Here is a 15,704-nt window from a genome sequence, read left to right as displayed (position 1 = left end):
CAGTAAGCTAGATTGGAAAAAAGGAAGGAGGTACTTAGGCCTAGTAGTACATAATATTGCATTTTTAGGACTGATTAATATTGAGAATTTAGCATTTTTAGGACTGATGAACATGTAGCATAGAGTTTAACAATGATTCTGTATCTCTCCCTTTGAAATGCTTCCTTAGGCCTGCTGTCTTGGGAGAGCAGTTAGTGAAATTCTACACATGTAAAGGTACCCGAATCTGGCCATTAAGGGAGCTCCCAAATTAAGAAAGGCCTGGCCATGTTTGTTTCTGCCCCTACTTTTGACCCCCACACACCTACAGTTGAAGTCTGAAGTTTACATACACTGAGGTTGGAGTCATTAAATCTTGTTTTTCAACCACTCCACAAATGTCTTGTTAAAAAACTAGGGTTTTGGCAAGTCGGTTAGGACATCTACTTTGTGCACGAAACAAGTAATTTTTCCAACAATTGTTTACTGACAGATTATTTCACTTATAATTCACTATATCACAATTCCAGTGGGTCAGAAGTTATTTATTTCACCTTTATTTAACCAGGTAGGCAAGTTGAGAACAAGTTCGCATTTACAATTTCGACCTGGCCAAGATAAAGCAAAGCAGTTCGACAGATACAACGACAGTTACACATGGAGTAAAACAAACATACAGTCAATAATACAGTATAAACAAGTCTATATACAATGTGAGCAAATGAGGTGAGAAGGGAGGTAAAGGCAAAAAAGGCCATGGTGGCAAAGTAAATACAATATAGCAAGTAAAACACTGGAATGGTAGTTTTGCAATGGAAGAATGTGCAAAGTAGAAATAAAAATAATGGGGTGCAAAGGAGCAAAATAAATAAATCAATGAAATACAGTTGGGAAAGAGGTAGTTGTTTGGGCTAAATTATAGGTGGGCTATGTACAGGTGCAGTAATCTGTGAGCTGCTCTGACAGTTGGTGCTTAAAGCTAGTGAGGGAGATAAGTGTTTCCAGTTTCAGAGATTTTTGTAGTTCGTTCCAGTCATTGGCAGCAGAGAACTGGAAGGAGAGGCGGCCAAAGAAAGAATTGGTTTTGGGGGTGACTAGAGAGATATACCTGCTGGAGCGTGTGCTACAGGTGGGAGATGCTATGGTGACCAGCGAGCTGAGATAAGGGGGGACTTTACCTAGCAGGGTCTTGTAGACAGACAGAGTGGGAGGGTCGTCACATCCCCCCATAAAACCGGGGACCAACAAGGACCCCGGAACAAAATACCAGCCTCTAAGTTCCAAATTGACACAGCTTCTGCGCCACAAATTGATGAGGGTTTACGTGTTCACACTTACAATTTGCCCCAGCCAACCTCCTCCCCAGACCTCAGCGACCTTCGCACAGGAAGCAACATTTAAGAGGAAATAAGAAAACAAGACCAGGAGGGAGCAGACAGGACAGAGAGAACATGACAATACGAAACAATGGTCAGTCACGTAAACATTTAGGAACAGGGCGCACGAGAGAGCGCATCAGCAATCACGTTTTCAGTCCCCCGGATGTGCCTCACATCGAGATGGAATGATTGTAAAAATAAACACCATCGCATTATCCTCTGGTTTGGACACATCATGGACCTCAAAAAAGTGAGGGGGTTATGGTCGGTGTAGACCACAATGGGTACTACTCCCGACCCGACATACACTTCGAAGTGTTGTAGCGCCCAAATGAGTGCTAGCGCTTCCTTTTCAATAACCGAGTAGTTCAACTGATAATCGTTAAACTTTTTGGAAAAGAAACTAACAGGCCTCTCAACCCCAGACACATCTGCTTGCAGCAAAACTGCACCTGCCCCCACATGACTAGCATCCACCTGCAAGGTAAATGACAAATCCACGCGAGGAGCAGCCAGCACCGGAGTTGAGGTCAGCAACCTCTTTGCATCTTCAAAAGCGTGTTGACAACGAGTAGACCAAACGTAAACAGCCTTAGCTTTCAGCATATCTGTCAAGGGAGCGACCACAGTAGAGAAGTTATTACAAAAACTACGGTAATAACCAATCATGCCCAAGAAACGCATCAGCTCCTTTTTAGTAGTTGGTGGTGGAAAAGCATCAATAGCTACCACCTTAGCCCGAACAGGACGCACTTCACCCTGCCCAACCACTTTTCCAAGGTATGTAACGGTCGCCTGAGCAAACTCACATTTAGCCAGATTGATTGTGAGGCGACCCGCAGCCAGACGTTCGAACAAGGCTTGAATACGGGACAGATGTTCTACCCAAGAATCTGCATAGATACTACATCGTCCAAATAAACAGCGCACCCGGTCAGACCGGCGACAACCCGGTTCATAAGTCGCTGAAAAGTGGCAGGTGCATTGCGCAGACCGAAACTCATAACCGAATACGAGTACAGACCAAAGGGTGTAATAAAGGTAGAGATTTCACGTGCCCTACTCGTTAAAAGGCTATTGGCAGGTGCCACTGACAGGTCAAATTTGCTCACAAACTTAGCTGCACCGACTTGATCAACACAGTCCTCCATCCGAGGAAGAGGAAATGAATCTGGCTTGGTGACACTGTTTACCTTACGGTAGTCCGTACAAAAACGGTTTGTGCCATCCGGTTTACTGACCAAGATACAGGGAGAAGCCCAACTGGAGAAAGAAGGCTCTGCTATCTTACTCTCCAGCATGTACTTGACCTCAGCATCCAGACAACGTAGTTTCTCTGAAGAAACTCTATAGAACCGCTGACGAATGGGGTCAGCACCTCCAATGTCAATATCATGTTCTATTAAGTTTGTAGGTGTATCAGAAAACAAACCTGGAAATCTCTGAATAAGACCAACCATCTCTTTCCGCCCATCAACAGGTAGGTGAGTGAGAAGACTGTCTAAAATATCCAGTGTTTCTGAATTTTTCAATCTACCCTGCAATATACAATCGTCAGGACCAGGAACATCTTCCTCCTCATGCACAGATCTAGCACGACAAGAACCAAAGGCAACAACGGTATCAGCCAAAAGAACAGGTTTACCGTCCTCTGTAGAATCCCACTGTTCAGTCTGAGGAACGTGCATAATAGGGTTTTAACAGATTTACATGGTACAGCTGGTGTGCTTTCCTCCGTTCTGGAGTGGCAACTAGATAATTTTGCTCAGTGTACTGGCGCACCACTGTATATGGACCTTGAAACTTGGCTTGAAAATGAGAACCAACAATTGGCAGCAGAGCAAGAAACTGGTCACCTGGACTAAAGTGACGAGGCTCAGTTCGGCGATCAAATATGCCCTTCATCCTCTCCTGTGAAGATGATAACTTCTCTTTAGCCATTTCACCAGCGGCGTACAGTCGTCGCCGGAAATCACACATACGATAATAGGGACTGAGGAGGCTCGGGAGACTTCCAGTCATCCTGGAGAACAGATAAAAGTCCACGCACCCTATGTCCAAACACAAGGTCATTTGGACTGAAACCTGTGCTCTCCTGTGAAACTTCCCTAGCGGCTAACAGTAACCAAGGCAACCCCTCCTCCCAATCCTTATCCATCTCAGTACAATAAGCTCTCAACAAAGACTTAAGTGTTTGATGGAAACGTTCCAGTGCTCCTTGACTTTGCGCGTGATAGGCGCTAGACAAATTGTGTTTAATATGGAGCTGTTGAAGAACCTGACTAAACAGATTAGAGGTAAAATTAGATCCTTGATCACTCTGAATGACCTTAGGGATTCCAAACAATGAGAGAAACTGAGTCAAAGCTTTTAACACCGATTTAGTCGTGATAGATCGGAGAGGATAGGCAGCAGGAAACCTAGTGGTCTGACACATCACAGTGAACAGGTAACTGCTACCCTTTTTAGAACGAGGCAGAGGACCCACACAGTCAATAATCAGATACTCAAAAGGTTGGCTGAGTACAGGAATAGGAAACAATGGTACTGGTTTAATAGCTTGATTAGGCTTACCAGTTAATTGACAGGTGTGACAAGTTTTGATAAAATCAGAAACATCCCTCTTTAATCTAGGCCAAAAGAAATGTCTTAATATGCGATTGTAGGTTTTCCTCACCCCCATATATCCAGCAACGTCGCTGTGAGAAGTTTCCAACACCAACTCACGAAGCTTAACTGGTACAACAACCTGACTAATTGCCTCCCCCAGAAAACAACTATCATGAGACACCCACTTTCTCATCAGGACATCCTCTTGGAGAAAATAGCCATGGGCGACATCTCCCAACTGTTCTACAGGCACAATTTGATCACGCAACTCTTCCAACGTGGGGTCATCCCGTTGCGCATTGATTAGATCTGCCGGGGTTACAGATAACGGGATAACAGGGAAAACAGTGACATACTTTGTATTATCATTAATCGGCGCAGTAACCAGTTCGCCACGGCTCATAGAACATGTCACTGCACACGCAGAGAACACCTCTGGGAAACTCTGTACACTCATCAGGAATCCCAACAAATGACGGCTTAGTGGAAACCACTAGAGATGGAAACACGACTGGCCATACACGCTCACCAGCCAAGTTATTCCCAAGGATAACGTCGATACCCTCAATAGGCAACGAAGGACACACCCCCACAACAACTTCACCCTTCACCAGCCCACAATCCAACATCATTTTATGCAATGGAACTGACAGAGTGTTCAAACCTATTCCCCTAATTAGAACACTATTCCCCGAATCAGTCTCAGCAGAAAAGGGTAACACAGACTCCAACACAAATGATTCAGAGGCACCTGTGTCTCTCAGGATCTTCACTGGCACTAGGTCGTTACTTCCTAACAGACACAAAACCTTCCGTAATGAAAGGTAAATAGTCTGGATCAATATGGACTTTCACATTCTCCTGGGCCTGAGGAAATGAGTCATGAGTGAACTGATGTGGAACAGGTGCAGCTAACGCGGTAGGCTTAGATTTAGCATAAGCACCCTTTGACCTGAGAAGTGGACATTCGTTTTTCCAATGACCTGAACCTTGACGGTAGTGACACTCCTGCCCAAAGTCAGCTTTACCATGGGAGTCAGGCTCAACCCTAGTTGAATAGAACTCTGCCCGTGAACCAAAGTATCTCGGTGAGCGAAGCCCAAATCTATCCAAACGCCCCCACTCTTTCCGAATACGGGGCTCTGCAAAGACACTTTTGTGAGTCAACACATACTCGTCCGCCAAAACCGCAGCTTCAGCAACATTCTTTACTTTCTGTTCGTTAATATACGTGCCAATACGATCAGGAATTGTGTCCTTAAATTGCTCTAACATAATCAGATCACACAGCCCTTGGAAAGTCACAACTGCAGAGGTGGAACACCAGCGATTAAACTGTAAAGATAACTGTCGCGCAAACTCAACATGAGTCTGCTTATCATCCCTTTTTAAAGTTCTAAATCGTTAGCGGTAAGCCTCAGGGACCAGTTCATAAATCTGTAACACAGCTGTTTTAACTTTATCATAACTGGCACTGTCGTGTACACTAAGAGCTGAATATGCTTCCTGCGCTTTACCAGTCAGCACACACTGCAACATTAAAGTGCGGTCAGAATCAGGCCAACTCCTAGCGTCAGCAACCCGCTCAAACAATGAAAAGAATGTCTCGGGGTCCTTTTCATTAAACTGAGGCAATAACCGTAAGTTCCCAACAATATCAAATGTCTCTGGGGCATGACCAAAAGCAGAACTACCCCTAGGTAAATCTGGGTCACCTTCCCAAAACAAACTCTCCCCTGAGATCTTTCCTTCCCTAACCAACTCTATACGTTCTTGTTGCAACTTGATTTTAGCACGCTCCATATCTTGTTTAAATGCCAATTCCTTTTCATATTTTACACGATCATGCTGCCGATCATGCTCTCTCTTCTCACGATCATGCTCCAGCTGTAACAAAAGCAGTTCTTTCTGATGTTCAAAAGGAAGGCTACTAGGGCTAACCGATGGAATGGCCATTGTAACGTTATGGGGAGACAACAAATCCTCAGCAGAGGCTGGCCCAGTGGTAAAATTTTTTTTTTTCGCTCTTCCCTTCTGCTGAGCACACCAGACCACAACCCGAGAATTGACAATCACCCTGAGCACCACAGAAGAGAGATGAGATACGGAGCATCCCCAAAACCTACAATAACTCAACCCTAGTCTTCGTGCAGATTTGCGGTGGGAATTTACGCACTGTAGCCCGCTGGCAAGGAAAAACTCCCCAGCATGCTGGCAAATTCCACCAAGCCACGGATGTGCCCCCGAGACAACTGCTCAGTCCACAGACACCACACAAAAATAACAAACATTAACCATGCCCAACATGTTCCAAAAAATGAAACACGTCGCTAAACCTATCAGGGGAAAAAGGCTATAGCTCCGGGTAGCAAGTTCCACTACCCTACCAAAGTCTCCCACCGAGGTACACAGCCGATTACTCACCTCAGACTGACGTCCCAACAGAATGTAGAACAAGAGTTCAGGCTAGGCAGGGCCTGGAAACTAACCATTATACTCTCTCCAACACAGCACACAAACCAAACAACAAAGGCAACCAATACTGGGCCTATCAAACTCAAACAAAACATGCAAACCAAACACGTACCTTCACGGTCTCCCAAACCAATAGTTCAAAGATCCCGGATGAGCCCCCACTTGTCACGAACCGGCTCAAAGCCCATAACAAAAGGGAGACAACGTGGAGATAAGGTGTAACAAAAGATATATTTATTGACTAAAGCAACTAAGGAAAATATACAATGTGTGTGTAATCAGTAGTGTAAGTGAGTGTTATGCATGAATGTGATAATGCAGGGTGTTGAAAGATGTTGTCACAAACAACTCAAAAACCACCAAGAAACACAACAAAATCCATAAAGGTGTCTGCATGGAGAGAGTCTCCTCCATGAATGGGGAAGTGGTGTATTTATCCTGGGAGACACCGGGCCCAGGTGTTTCCCATGTAGCTGACGACCCTCCCAACTCCGCCCACCAGCATCCTAATAAGGAAATAACAGAGAGAGAATACGGCAGACAGAGTGGGAGGGTCGTCACAGGCGACGAGTATGAAGCGAGGGCCAGCCAACGAGAGCGTACAGGTCGCAATGGTGGGTAGTATATGGGGCTTTGGTGACAAAACGGATTGCACTGTGATAGACTGCATCCAATTTGTTGAGTAGGGTATTGGAGGCTATTTTGTAAATGACATCGCCAAAGTCGAGGATTGGTAGGATGGTTAGTTTTACAAGGGTATGTTTGGCAGCATGAGTGAAGGATGCTTTGTTGCGAAATAGTAAGCCAATTCTAGATTTAACTTTGGATTGGAGATGTTTGATATGGGTCTGGAAGGAGAGTTTACAGTCTAACCAGACACCTAAGTATTTGTAGTTGTCCACGTATTCTAAGTCAGAGCCGTCCAGTGTAGTGATGTTGGACAGGCGGGTAGGTGCAGGTAGCGATCGGTTGAAGAGCATGCATTTAGTTTTACTTGTATTTAAGAGCAATTGGAGGCCACGGAAGGAGAGTTGTATGGCGTTGAAGGTTGTCTGGAGGTTAGTTAACTCAGTATCCAAAGAAGGGCCAGAAGTATACAGAATGGTGTCGTCTGGTTAGAGGTGGATCAGAGAATCACCAGCAGCAAGAGCGACATCCTTGATTTATACAGAGAAAATAGTCGGCCCGAGAATTGAACCCTGTGGCACTCCCATAGAGACTGCCAGGGGTCCGGACAAGAGGCCCTCCGATTTGACACACTGAACTCTGTCTGAGAAGTAGTTGGTGAACCAGGCGAGGCAATCATTTAAGAAACCAAGGCTGTTGAGTCTGCCAATAAGAATGAGGTGATTGACAGAGTCCAAAACCTTGGCCAGGTCGATGAATACGGCTGCACAGTATTGTCTTTTATCGATGGCAGTTATGATATCGTTTAGGACCTTGAGCGTGGCTGAGGTGCACCCATTACCAGCTCGGAAACCAGATTGCATAGGGGAGATGGTAGGGTGGAATTCAAAATGGTCGGTGATCTGTTTGTTAACTTGGCTTTCGAAGACCATAGAAAGGCAGGGTAGAATAGATATAGGTCTGTAAGAAGAGCCGGATGACCGCGGTAGCTTTCCAATCTTTGGGGATATCAGATGATATGAAAGAAAGGTTGAACAGGCTAGTAATAGGTGTTGCAACAATTGCGGCGGATCATTTTAGAAAGAGAGGGTCCAGATTGTCTAGCCCTACTGATTTTTACGGGTCCAGATTTTGCAGCTCTTTCAGAACATCAGCTATCTGGATTTGGGTGAAGGAGAAATGGGGGAGGCTTGGGAAAGTTGCTGTGGGGAGTGCAGAGCTGTTGACCGGGGTAGGGGTAGCCAGGTGGAAAGCATCGCCAGCTGTATAAAAATGCTTATTGAAATTCTCAATTATCATGGATTTATCAGTGGTGACAGTGTTTACTAGCCTCAGTGCAGTAGGCAGCTGGGAGGAGGTGCTCTTATTCTCCATGGACTTTACAATATCCCAGAACTTTTGGGAGTTTGTGCTACAGGATGCACATTTCTGTTTGAAAAAGCTAGCTTTTGCTTTTCGAACTGCCTGTGTATATTGAACTTCCCTGAAAAGTTGCATATCGCGGGGGCTATTCGATGCTAATGCAGTACGCCACAGGATGTTTTTGTGCTGGTCAAGAGCAGTCAGGTCTGGAGTGAACCAAGTTTGTTTGAGAAAGACCCATCAACTAGTGGGGGATAGAAGAAGGATGCCAGATTGGCACACACTGAACAAATCTGATCCAAAAAAAAGTGGATATTTGTCAAATCCGTCATGTTTGATGTGTTGTAAAAGGCCCACAGTGTGAAAATGTATTGCGGTTGACATCCATACAAGCATTATACTCAGAATTTGTTACCTCAACATAGTGTGAAATACACATATAAATATTAGCCTAAATGTAGGAACATTTTGCTAGGGTGCAATGAGGAGATTTGGGATCTTTCCCCCACACATTTCCTTGGCATTTTCATTTTTGGGCTCAAGTTCCATTGACCTCTTCACCCATCTATGCCAATTTTAAGATTAGTTCATGCTTTTAAAACTACATTACATTTCAAATTTGTGGTAAAGAAGTCAATCAAACTGGAATGGAATTGCCATGGAAACGTGTGGGGGAAAGATGCGAGTATCCTCATTGCCCCCCAGAAAAATTTGCCTACATTTATTTAGGCTATTTTATATGCATTTCATATAAAATCAACCCCAACACATGTTCATGTCATCGTTACCAATCAACTGCATTACAGTTCAAAACTACTTTGACTACCACCACCGATTTCTGTACGCTAACTATGCAAACCAGTTTAGAATTGGGTTAGAATTTAGCAGTCCCTTCTTCAAAACCTTAAAAAGGACAACTTCTACATATTAAGTAACCACATTGTGGGCCTGTTACAATACATACATCATGACGGATTTGACGACTTTGTTAGATCAGATTTGTTGAATGTGCGGCAATCTGGTCAATGCCTTCTATTTACTCTTTTACCGCATGATCACTGAGGTGAGCTACAATCAAGTTCTGTCTCGTGCAGTCCAACCCTCGCAGGCCCAAGAGCCTGTGTAGGGTGCTATGGCGTTTTTGAATGATAATGAATTAGATGTTTTTATGCTTTTTGTTGTTGTATGTGTGGATTCATGTTTTTCCCTTCTCCATAATGAATGTACTTTTTTTTCTTCACCCCGTCCAGTTGGGGGCGGCAATACATCAATAATTGTGGTGCACCATATCATCTCAGAGAAGAAGATAATCTGCGACTCCTCCAAAAAATGAACTGTTAGATGGATTATATTAATATTTATCTGCTGTGATTTCTAATTATTGAAATGGAGGAGACAAAGGAAGGTTTAACATGTAAAGGGGTCGCTGAAAGGCTGACACTCGGCATCACCAGAGTACTTGGTAAGCATTCATTTTCGCTGGCTAGTTAGCGTTTGATTTAGCAAGCCTGTTGTGGTTGCTGCTAGGCTAGCTAGCTCGCTAGAAGCCTGTTTGGGACGTCCTGTTAGGATTTTTTTCTTCTTCATTGCATTACAGTTGTGGCTAACATTATTTGTCATTATGCTGTATAATATTTTGGTGTCACAGAGAGTATGCCCGGGGTGATGGACGTGCGTTTTGTGGAGAGGGAGCCTGCAGAGAAGCGATGCCTGCTGTCATGGGAACAGGTAAAAACACAGGCTGGCTGCATTTCAATACTAAAATTGCTCCTTCTCTCCATCACGTCAGTGTAGGACAGGTGAAGGAAAGGAGGGAGAGAGGTGCTTATCCCGGTTTGGGAGGGAATTCTGTGTCAATCCATTTGAATTCAATCATTTTTTGATAGCATCACTTTTTGACAGCAACAGAACTTTCCAGACATATTTGCCCATGGAAGAAGAGGTCAAAAAGTGACTTAATGGACCCAGCCCAAAGGCCGGCAGATGACGATATTGAGTTGTCATTTTACATTCAAATGCGTTGTATGCAGCCTGCAAAACATCAGTATCCCTCGTGGACCGGTATGTACCTAAAACATTATCCATTCAGGCTGCATTGGCTTTGATTTCCTCAGATGGATACTTTGGAATTATACCAATGAGATATACCAATGGGAAGTCTATGGCTAACTATAATGGTAGTTAGCATTTGCCAAACCACCTCTGACGAATGCCTTCATACTGAGCATAGGCATATAAAGGTATCCACAATTTCATCTGACTCTGGGCAAGTAAATAAATTGCCTCATTGCCAAAATCCCTTTAACTCTGTAATGGTGAGAATGTGGAAAATAATTGGAAAATATGCATACTTTCCTTATGGACCACCATTTTCCACCACCATGCTATAGTGGCTAAATGCTAATCCCGGATGTTGTCTTTCATTTTCAGGCAATCAAGTTGCAGCAGCAGGCCTGCCAACCTTTGAACATACTGTAGCTTGGAGTGAGATTGTGAATGTCATTGGCTCCACCCCAAGTCTGTGTTCTGACCAAATCAATTAAACAGATAATACAATCCCCTGAACACAAGATTACATAGTTCAAATCTGCCCCTACACCCAACCCAAATGATCTTTCAATGTATCCCCCCTAGAATCAGTTACACAGTTGGGTTCACAATCTGTCTGGGCAAAGATATTGTTCATAATTAGACAAATCAGGTCACCCTACCAAAATGATATGCTAATAAGGCTGACCTAAAAGAGGCAGAACTCATGGTCTGATAGTTTCAACCTGATTGGCTAAACGTGATACACAACATCCGGGATTAGCATTTAGCTGAAAATGGTGTTTCATAAGGAAAGTACGCATTTTCGGCCTTCTCGCCATTAAATAAAGTTGAGGAGGAAATCGAAGCCTATGCATCCTGAATGGAGAATGTTGGTTCCAGTGGTTCAAATGAATGTTGGAACCGGTGGTTTGTCTGAGGTGAAGAAGCCGGATGTGTCGGTCCTGGGCTTGCATGGTTACACGTGGTCTGCGGTTGTGAGGCCGAATGGACATACTGCCAAATTCTCTAAAACAATGTTGGAGGTGGCTTATGGTAAAGGAATGAACATTCAATTCTATGGCAACAGCTCTGGTGGACATTCCTGCAGTTAGCATGCCAATTGCACGTTCCCTCAACTTGAGACATCTGTGGTATTGTACTGTGACAACTGCACATTTTAGAGTGGCCTTTTGTCCCCAGCACAAGGTGCACATGTGTAATAATCATGCTGTTTAATCAGCTTCTTGATATGCCACACTTGTCAGGTGGATGGATTATCTTGGCAAAGGAGAAATACTAACAGGGATGTAAACAATTTTGCGCTAAAAATGTTAGCACAATAATATTTTTGTTTATGTGGAATAATTCTGGGATCTTTTATTTCAGTTCATGAAACATGGGACAAACATTACATGTTGCATATCAATCAGAACAACAAAAAGTATTATTCCATGCAAATCAATTGCGCTAATGTAGCTCTATCATCGGAGTTACAGAAAGTAACTGCATGCTTTTCATGATCAGTAAACACCAATTGATTTCATAATTTCTCAATATTGGTCACTATTATTTGGATATTTGAGTGATATAAAAGTGAACTATACCTGACAAGTATGGGTGGTTTAGGTTGAATTTTCCATCCTTTGTGGGCTGTGCCTGTCAAGCAGCAGAAGGGGGCATTTGCCAATGCATTGTTAGCCGATAGCTTGCAAAGTAAACATTAGGCTATCAGTAGAAACTTTGTACAGGTAGTTAAACATAGCGGTAAGCAGACCTAATGTACTTGTCTCCAACCAACGTAGGCCTACCTAGTGAAGTTATTTAACTATATGTAACAGTATAAGTTTAGACCGTCCCCTCGCCCATACCCGGGCGCGAACCAGGGACCCTCTGCTCACATCAACAACTGACACCCACAACGCATCGTTACCCATTGCTCCACAAAAGCCGCGGCACTTGCAAGGGGAACTACTACTTCAAGGTCTCAGAGCAAGTGACGTCACCAATTGAAACGCTATTTAGCGCGCACCACCGCTAACTAAGCTAGCCGTCTCACATCCGTTACATATATCCCCTATTCAACATTGCTTTTAAGAGTGTAGTGTTTAATCACAGTTGCTGCTGACAGACATGAAACAGTGATTTGATGGGCCACGTTTCGTATTATGTTACGAATTTCCTAATGCACTAAAGGTTATGACTTTGCCAAACGTATGATATGTTACAAATTCTAGCTAGGTGGCTAACGATAGCTAGCTGGCTAACATTACCTAGGTTAGGGGTTAGCATCAAGATTACGTTTAGGAGTTAGGTTAAAGGGTGTGGGGAAGGGTTAGAGCTAGGAGAAGGGTTAGCTAACATACAAAGTAGTTGCAAAGTAGATAAAAAGTAATAAATTGTTGAAAAGTTGCTAAACTGCCAAAGACCAGACTGAAGCTACAACATATGCAGATTTTTTTTTGAGTTTACGCACTTTTTAAAAATTTAAGTGTTTTTTCTTACGAAATTCTAAAATAATTTTACAATGCTGTTTTTTAATCCCTTAAATTATATAAATCTCAACCATTTATATTTTCCAGTGATGAGATGTCTCATGGTAGGGTATGCAAAATGGGTCAAATTTGAGCACATTTATCTCTTGATTCAGTTCCAAATAGTCACATTTTGATCACTTCTACAATGGGCAAATATGTATGGAATGTTTTGTTCAAATCAACAGGGGTGCTGTGAAAAAGTGATTGAATTTAAATAGATTTACCCTTCTGTGTTGACATTTTTTGTGCGGTTTACAGAAAAATACCTGTGTTCTGCCCGAGGACCTCCGAGACTTTTATCTCACAACGGATGGTTTCACCCTTACCTGGAGTGCCAAACTCGAGAGTAGGTAACCCTGACAGTGACACATTCAGCCCCAAACATCCATAGAAGAACAGACAACTGAACACTATCTGTTCTTCTCTCTGTGACACTCTTTCCTATATTGTACCAGATGAATCTGTGCCTTTAGGATGCATGGTGCTCAACGGTGTGGCCAACCTGCGTCCTCTTTGCCAGTCATCGTCAGTGTTCTCCCTCCCCAACGCACCCTCACTGGCTGACCTGGACTGGGACGAAGAACAAGTTGAAGGTGACACCACCTCATTCAGCTACTTAGGGGATTCTTTAGTTTCAGCCTCCGATGTTATTGTATACTGAATCTTCTACCGATGGGTTCCTTGTCGAAATGTTGGACATATTGAAGAATTCGGGGGCATTGAAGCAAATGTTCCATAAATTGCTACGTCATGTATAGATAGGCCTATCTAGTTAACATAGTAGGACACACACAGACAATTCACACATTCTGTTTTCCTCAGAGTCAGAGTGTGGGCTGGTGGAGCCCCATTTTGATTCCAGGAGCCGTATCTTTGAGCTGGACCCCTGCAGTGGGAATGGCAAAGTCTGCCTGGTCTACAAAGACTGCACAGAAGGTACTTTCTCATTTACCCATGTGTAATGCCACATGCACTGTGTGTGTAAAATATCATGAAAGAATAAGAGAGGAAGACAATTTCCGTTTGCCATATTTTACACCAGACTTTATGAAAGTTAGAAAGTTGAATTGATTTTGACTGGTTAATATGCATGGGAATGTGCCCATAATTATTTCATCCCCCTTGCTCTCTGTCCCATGGCTGTTTGGTTCCAGGTGTGGTGGCCCAGAAGTGTGAGGTGTGGTTCCTGGATCGCTCTCTGTACTGGCACTACCTAACACCCAGCTTCACCGCCTACTACCGCCTGATGATCACCAACTTAGGCCTGCCAGAGTGGCAGAATGCCTTCACCCCCTACGGCCCCAGTCCCCAGGCCAAGGTAATACACCGTTACCCCCTAGAAGGAGCGAGGCTGGGTTTATGGGATTTTGTTGGAATTGGGACAACATTTAAGAGAATACATTGGGTGTCTAAGAGCACTTGAAAATAGTGACCATTGTTCTTATGTATTGCATCTACAATGACATGTATTAGAGGCCTACTACCATGTATGTAAGTAAAAAACTAAATCAGCACAGCCAAAAAGGTGATCCATTACATACAAGGTAAACACCGATTGTATTGTTTCTTTCAATGTACAATATATAGTCATGTCAAACATAACAGACCCCAGTTAGGCTATGTATCATCACTTTCTGGCCACATCAGCTAAAACAAATAAGTCAGGGCCTAGAACTAAAGTGTTTTGACTGAGGTATGTTGTATGTTGACCCCCAAGCTCTGACCCAATGGAGGGGTAATTAAGTGCATTTGTTTCATTGCCCTGCCCTACCTTGACTAGGTCTCACAAAAAAAAATATTATTATTAGTATTTTAGTCATTTAAGTGTATCCTAAAATGAGTTATACTGTAGTAAGCAACTTATAAATGTGTAGCTATACTTTTTGATTAGACAACTTAACAATAAGGTTTGTTATATATGTTTAAAACAAGTCCGTCTCATGAAAGAGATTTCTCTCAGCACGCAAACCTAAATAAGTACAGCTTAACAGTAGGATATAATGCCATGAGTTTTTGTTCGGTTAGTTAGTTTACCCATTGTGCTTGTGTCATCTATATCTCCCCAACAGCAGTGGGCGTCTCTCTATCAGCCCCTGAGTTTCCACTGTGAGCCCAGTATGGCCGACCTCACCGGAGATCCGCCTGTCAACAAGCTGGACCCCAGCAAAGCCTTCCGGGGCAAAGCAAAGCTGCCCGCCCCGAAGAAGAAACAGTCGGCCCAGGGAGGGGTGGGGGGCACTGCCAAGGGGCAGGGGAGCTCGGGGAGGCATAGTGGGGGCAGGCGATAAGGTAACTTCCCCTCCCCCACCCCCCAAAAAATACATATTCAATGGGCTATGGCAGTGTTTCCCCTGCATTTGTTTCTTGAGTGGGGTGAAAATGGCCCGGAAGCAACATATCTGGCTGCTACCATTCAGAATATTGAAGCTAACGATCTATGTGGTAGCTAATGGGGCTACAGCGCTTGGCTTCTCAAGTAAGTAATGGCAGGGAAACGGTAGCTATGTATTATACCACTATAAATGCTTCTTCTCCTGTGTGTGTGTGTGTGTGTGTGTGTGTGACATGTTTTTTCTAGCAATGCTGCTATTCCCTGTGAAGCCTTGTAGGCCATCCTATTTATTTCCCTTTTGTGTCTATGGCTGTATGTATTCCCTATTAAAGGCAGATGAGAATCGTTTCGGTTAAACCTGTGTTATTGTCGATG

At 43.6% G+C, this 15,704-nt stretch overlaps 1 protein-coding gene across 2 annotated transcripts; it reads left to right on the top strand.

The window, feature by feature from the left end:
• Positions 1 to 9,696: 9,696 nt before the first annotated feature.
• tpgs2 (tubulin polyglutamylase complex subunit 2) lies at positions 9,697 to 15,674 on the top strand. Of its 2 annotated transcripts, XM_024373589.2 has the most exons (7): positions 9,697 to 9,894; positions 10,081 to 10,160; positions 13,256 to 13,343; positions 13,453 to 13,590; positions 13,820 to 13,933; positions 14,152 to 14,315; positions 15,067 to 15,674. In XM_024373589.2, exons 1-7 carry the CDS (start codon positions 9,819 to 9,821, stop codon positions 15,283 to 15,285), a joined length of 879 nt encoding a protein of 292 aa, XP_024229357.1. In that variant the 5' UTR covers positions 9,697 to 9,818; the 3' UTR covers positions 15,286 to 15,674. The 2 variants fall into 2 exon arrangements, with proteins under 2 accessions (XP_024229357.1, XP_024229365.1); XM_024373597.2 differs by lacking the exons at positions 9,697 to 9,894; positions 10,081 to 10,160 and adding an exon at positions 10,238 to 10,493.
• Positions 15,675 to 15,704: the final 30 nt, after the last annotated feature.

The sequence above is a fragment of the Oncorhynchus tshawytscha genome, linkage group LG02, assembly GCF_018296145.1.
Source record: "Oncorhynchus tshawytscha isolate Ot180627B linkage group LG02, Otsh_v2.0, whole genome shotgun sequence".
Classification (NCBI taxonomy): domain Eukaryota; kingdom Metazoa; phylum Chordata; class Actinopteri; order Salmoniformes; family Salmonidae; genus Oncorhynchus; species Oncorhynchus tshawytscha.
This window is presented reverse-complemented; position numbering and strand designations above follow the sequence as displayed.

Coding starts and splice junctions, on each gene's coding strand:
- tpgs2 (XM_024373589.2), top strand. CDS start 9,819: ATGGAGGAGACAAAGGAAGGTTTAACATGTAAAGGGGTCGCTGAAAGG. Junction 13,344..13,452: donor CTGGAGTGCCAAACTCGAGA/GTAGGTAACCCT, acceptor ATATTGTACCAG/ATGAATCTGTGCCTTTAGGA. Junction 14,316..15,066: donor GCCCCAGTCCCCAGGCCAAG/GTAATACACCGT, acceptor TCTCCCCAACAG/CAGTGGGCGTCTCTCTATCA.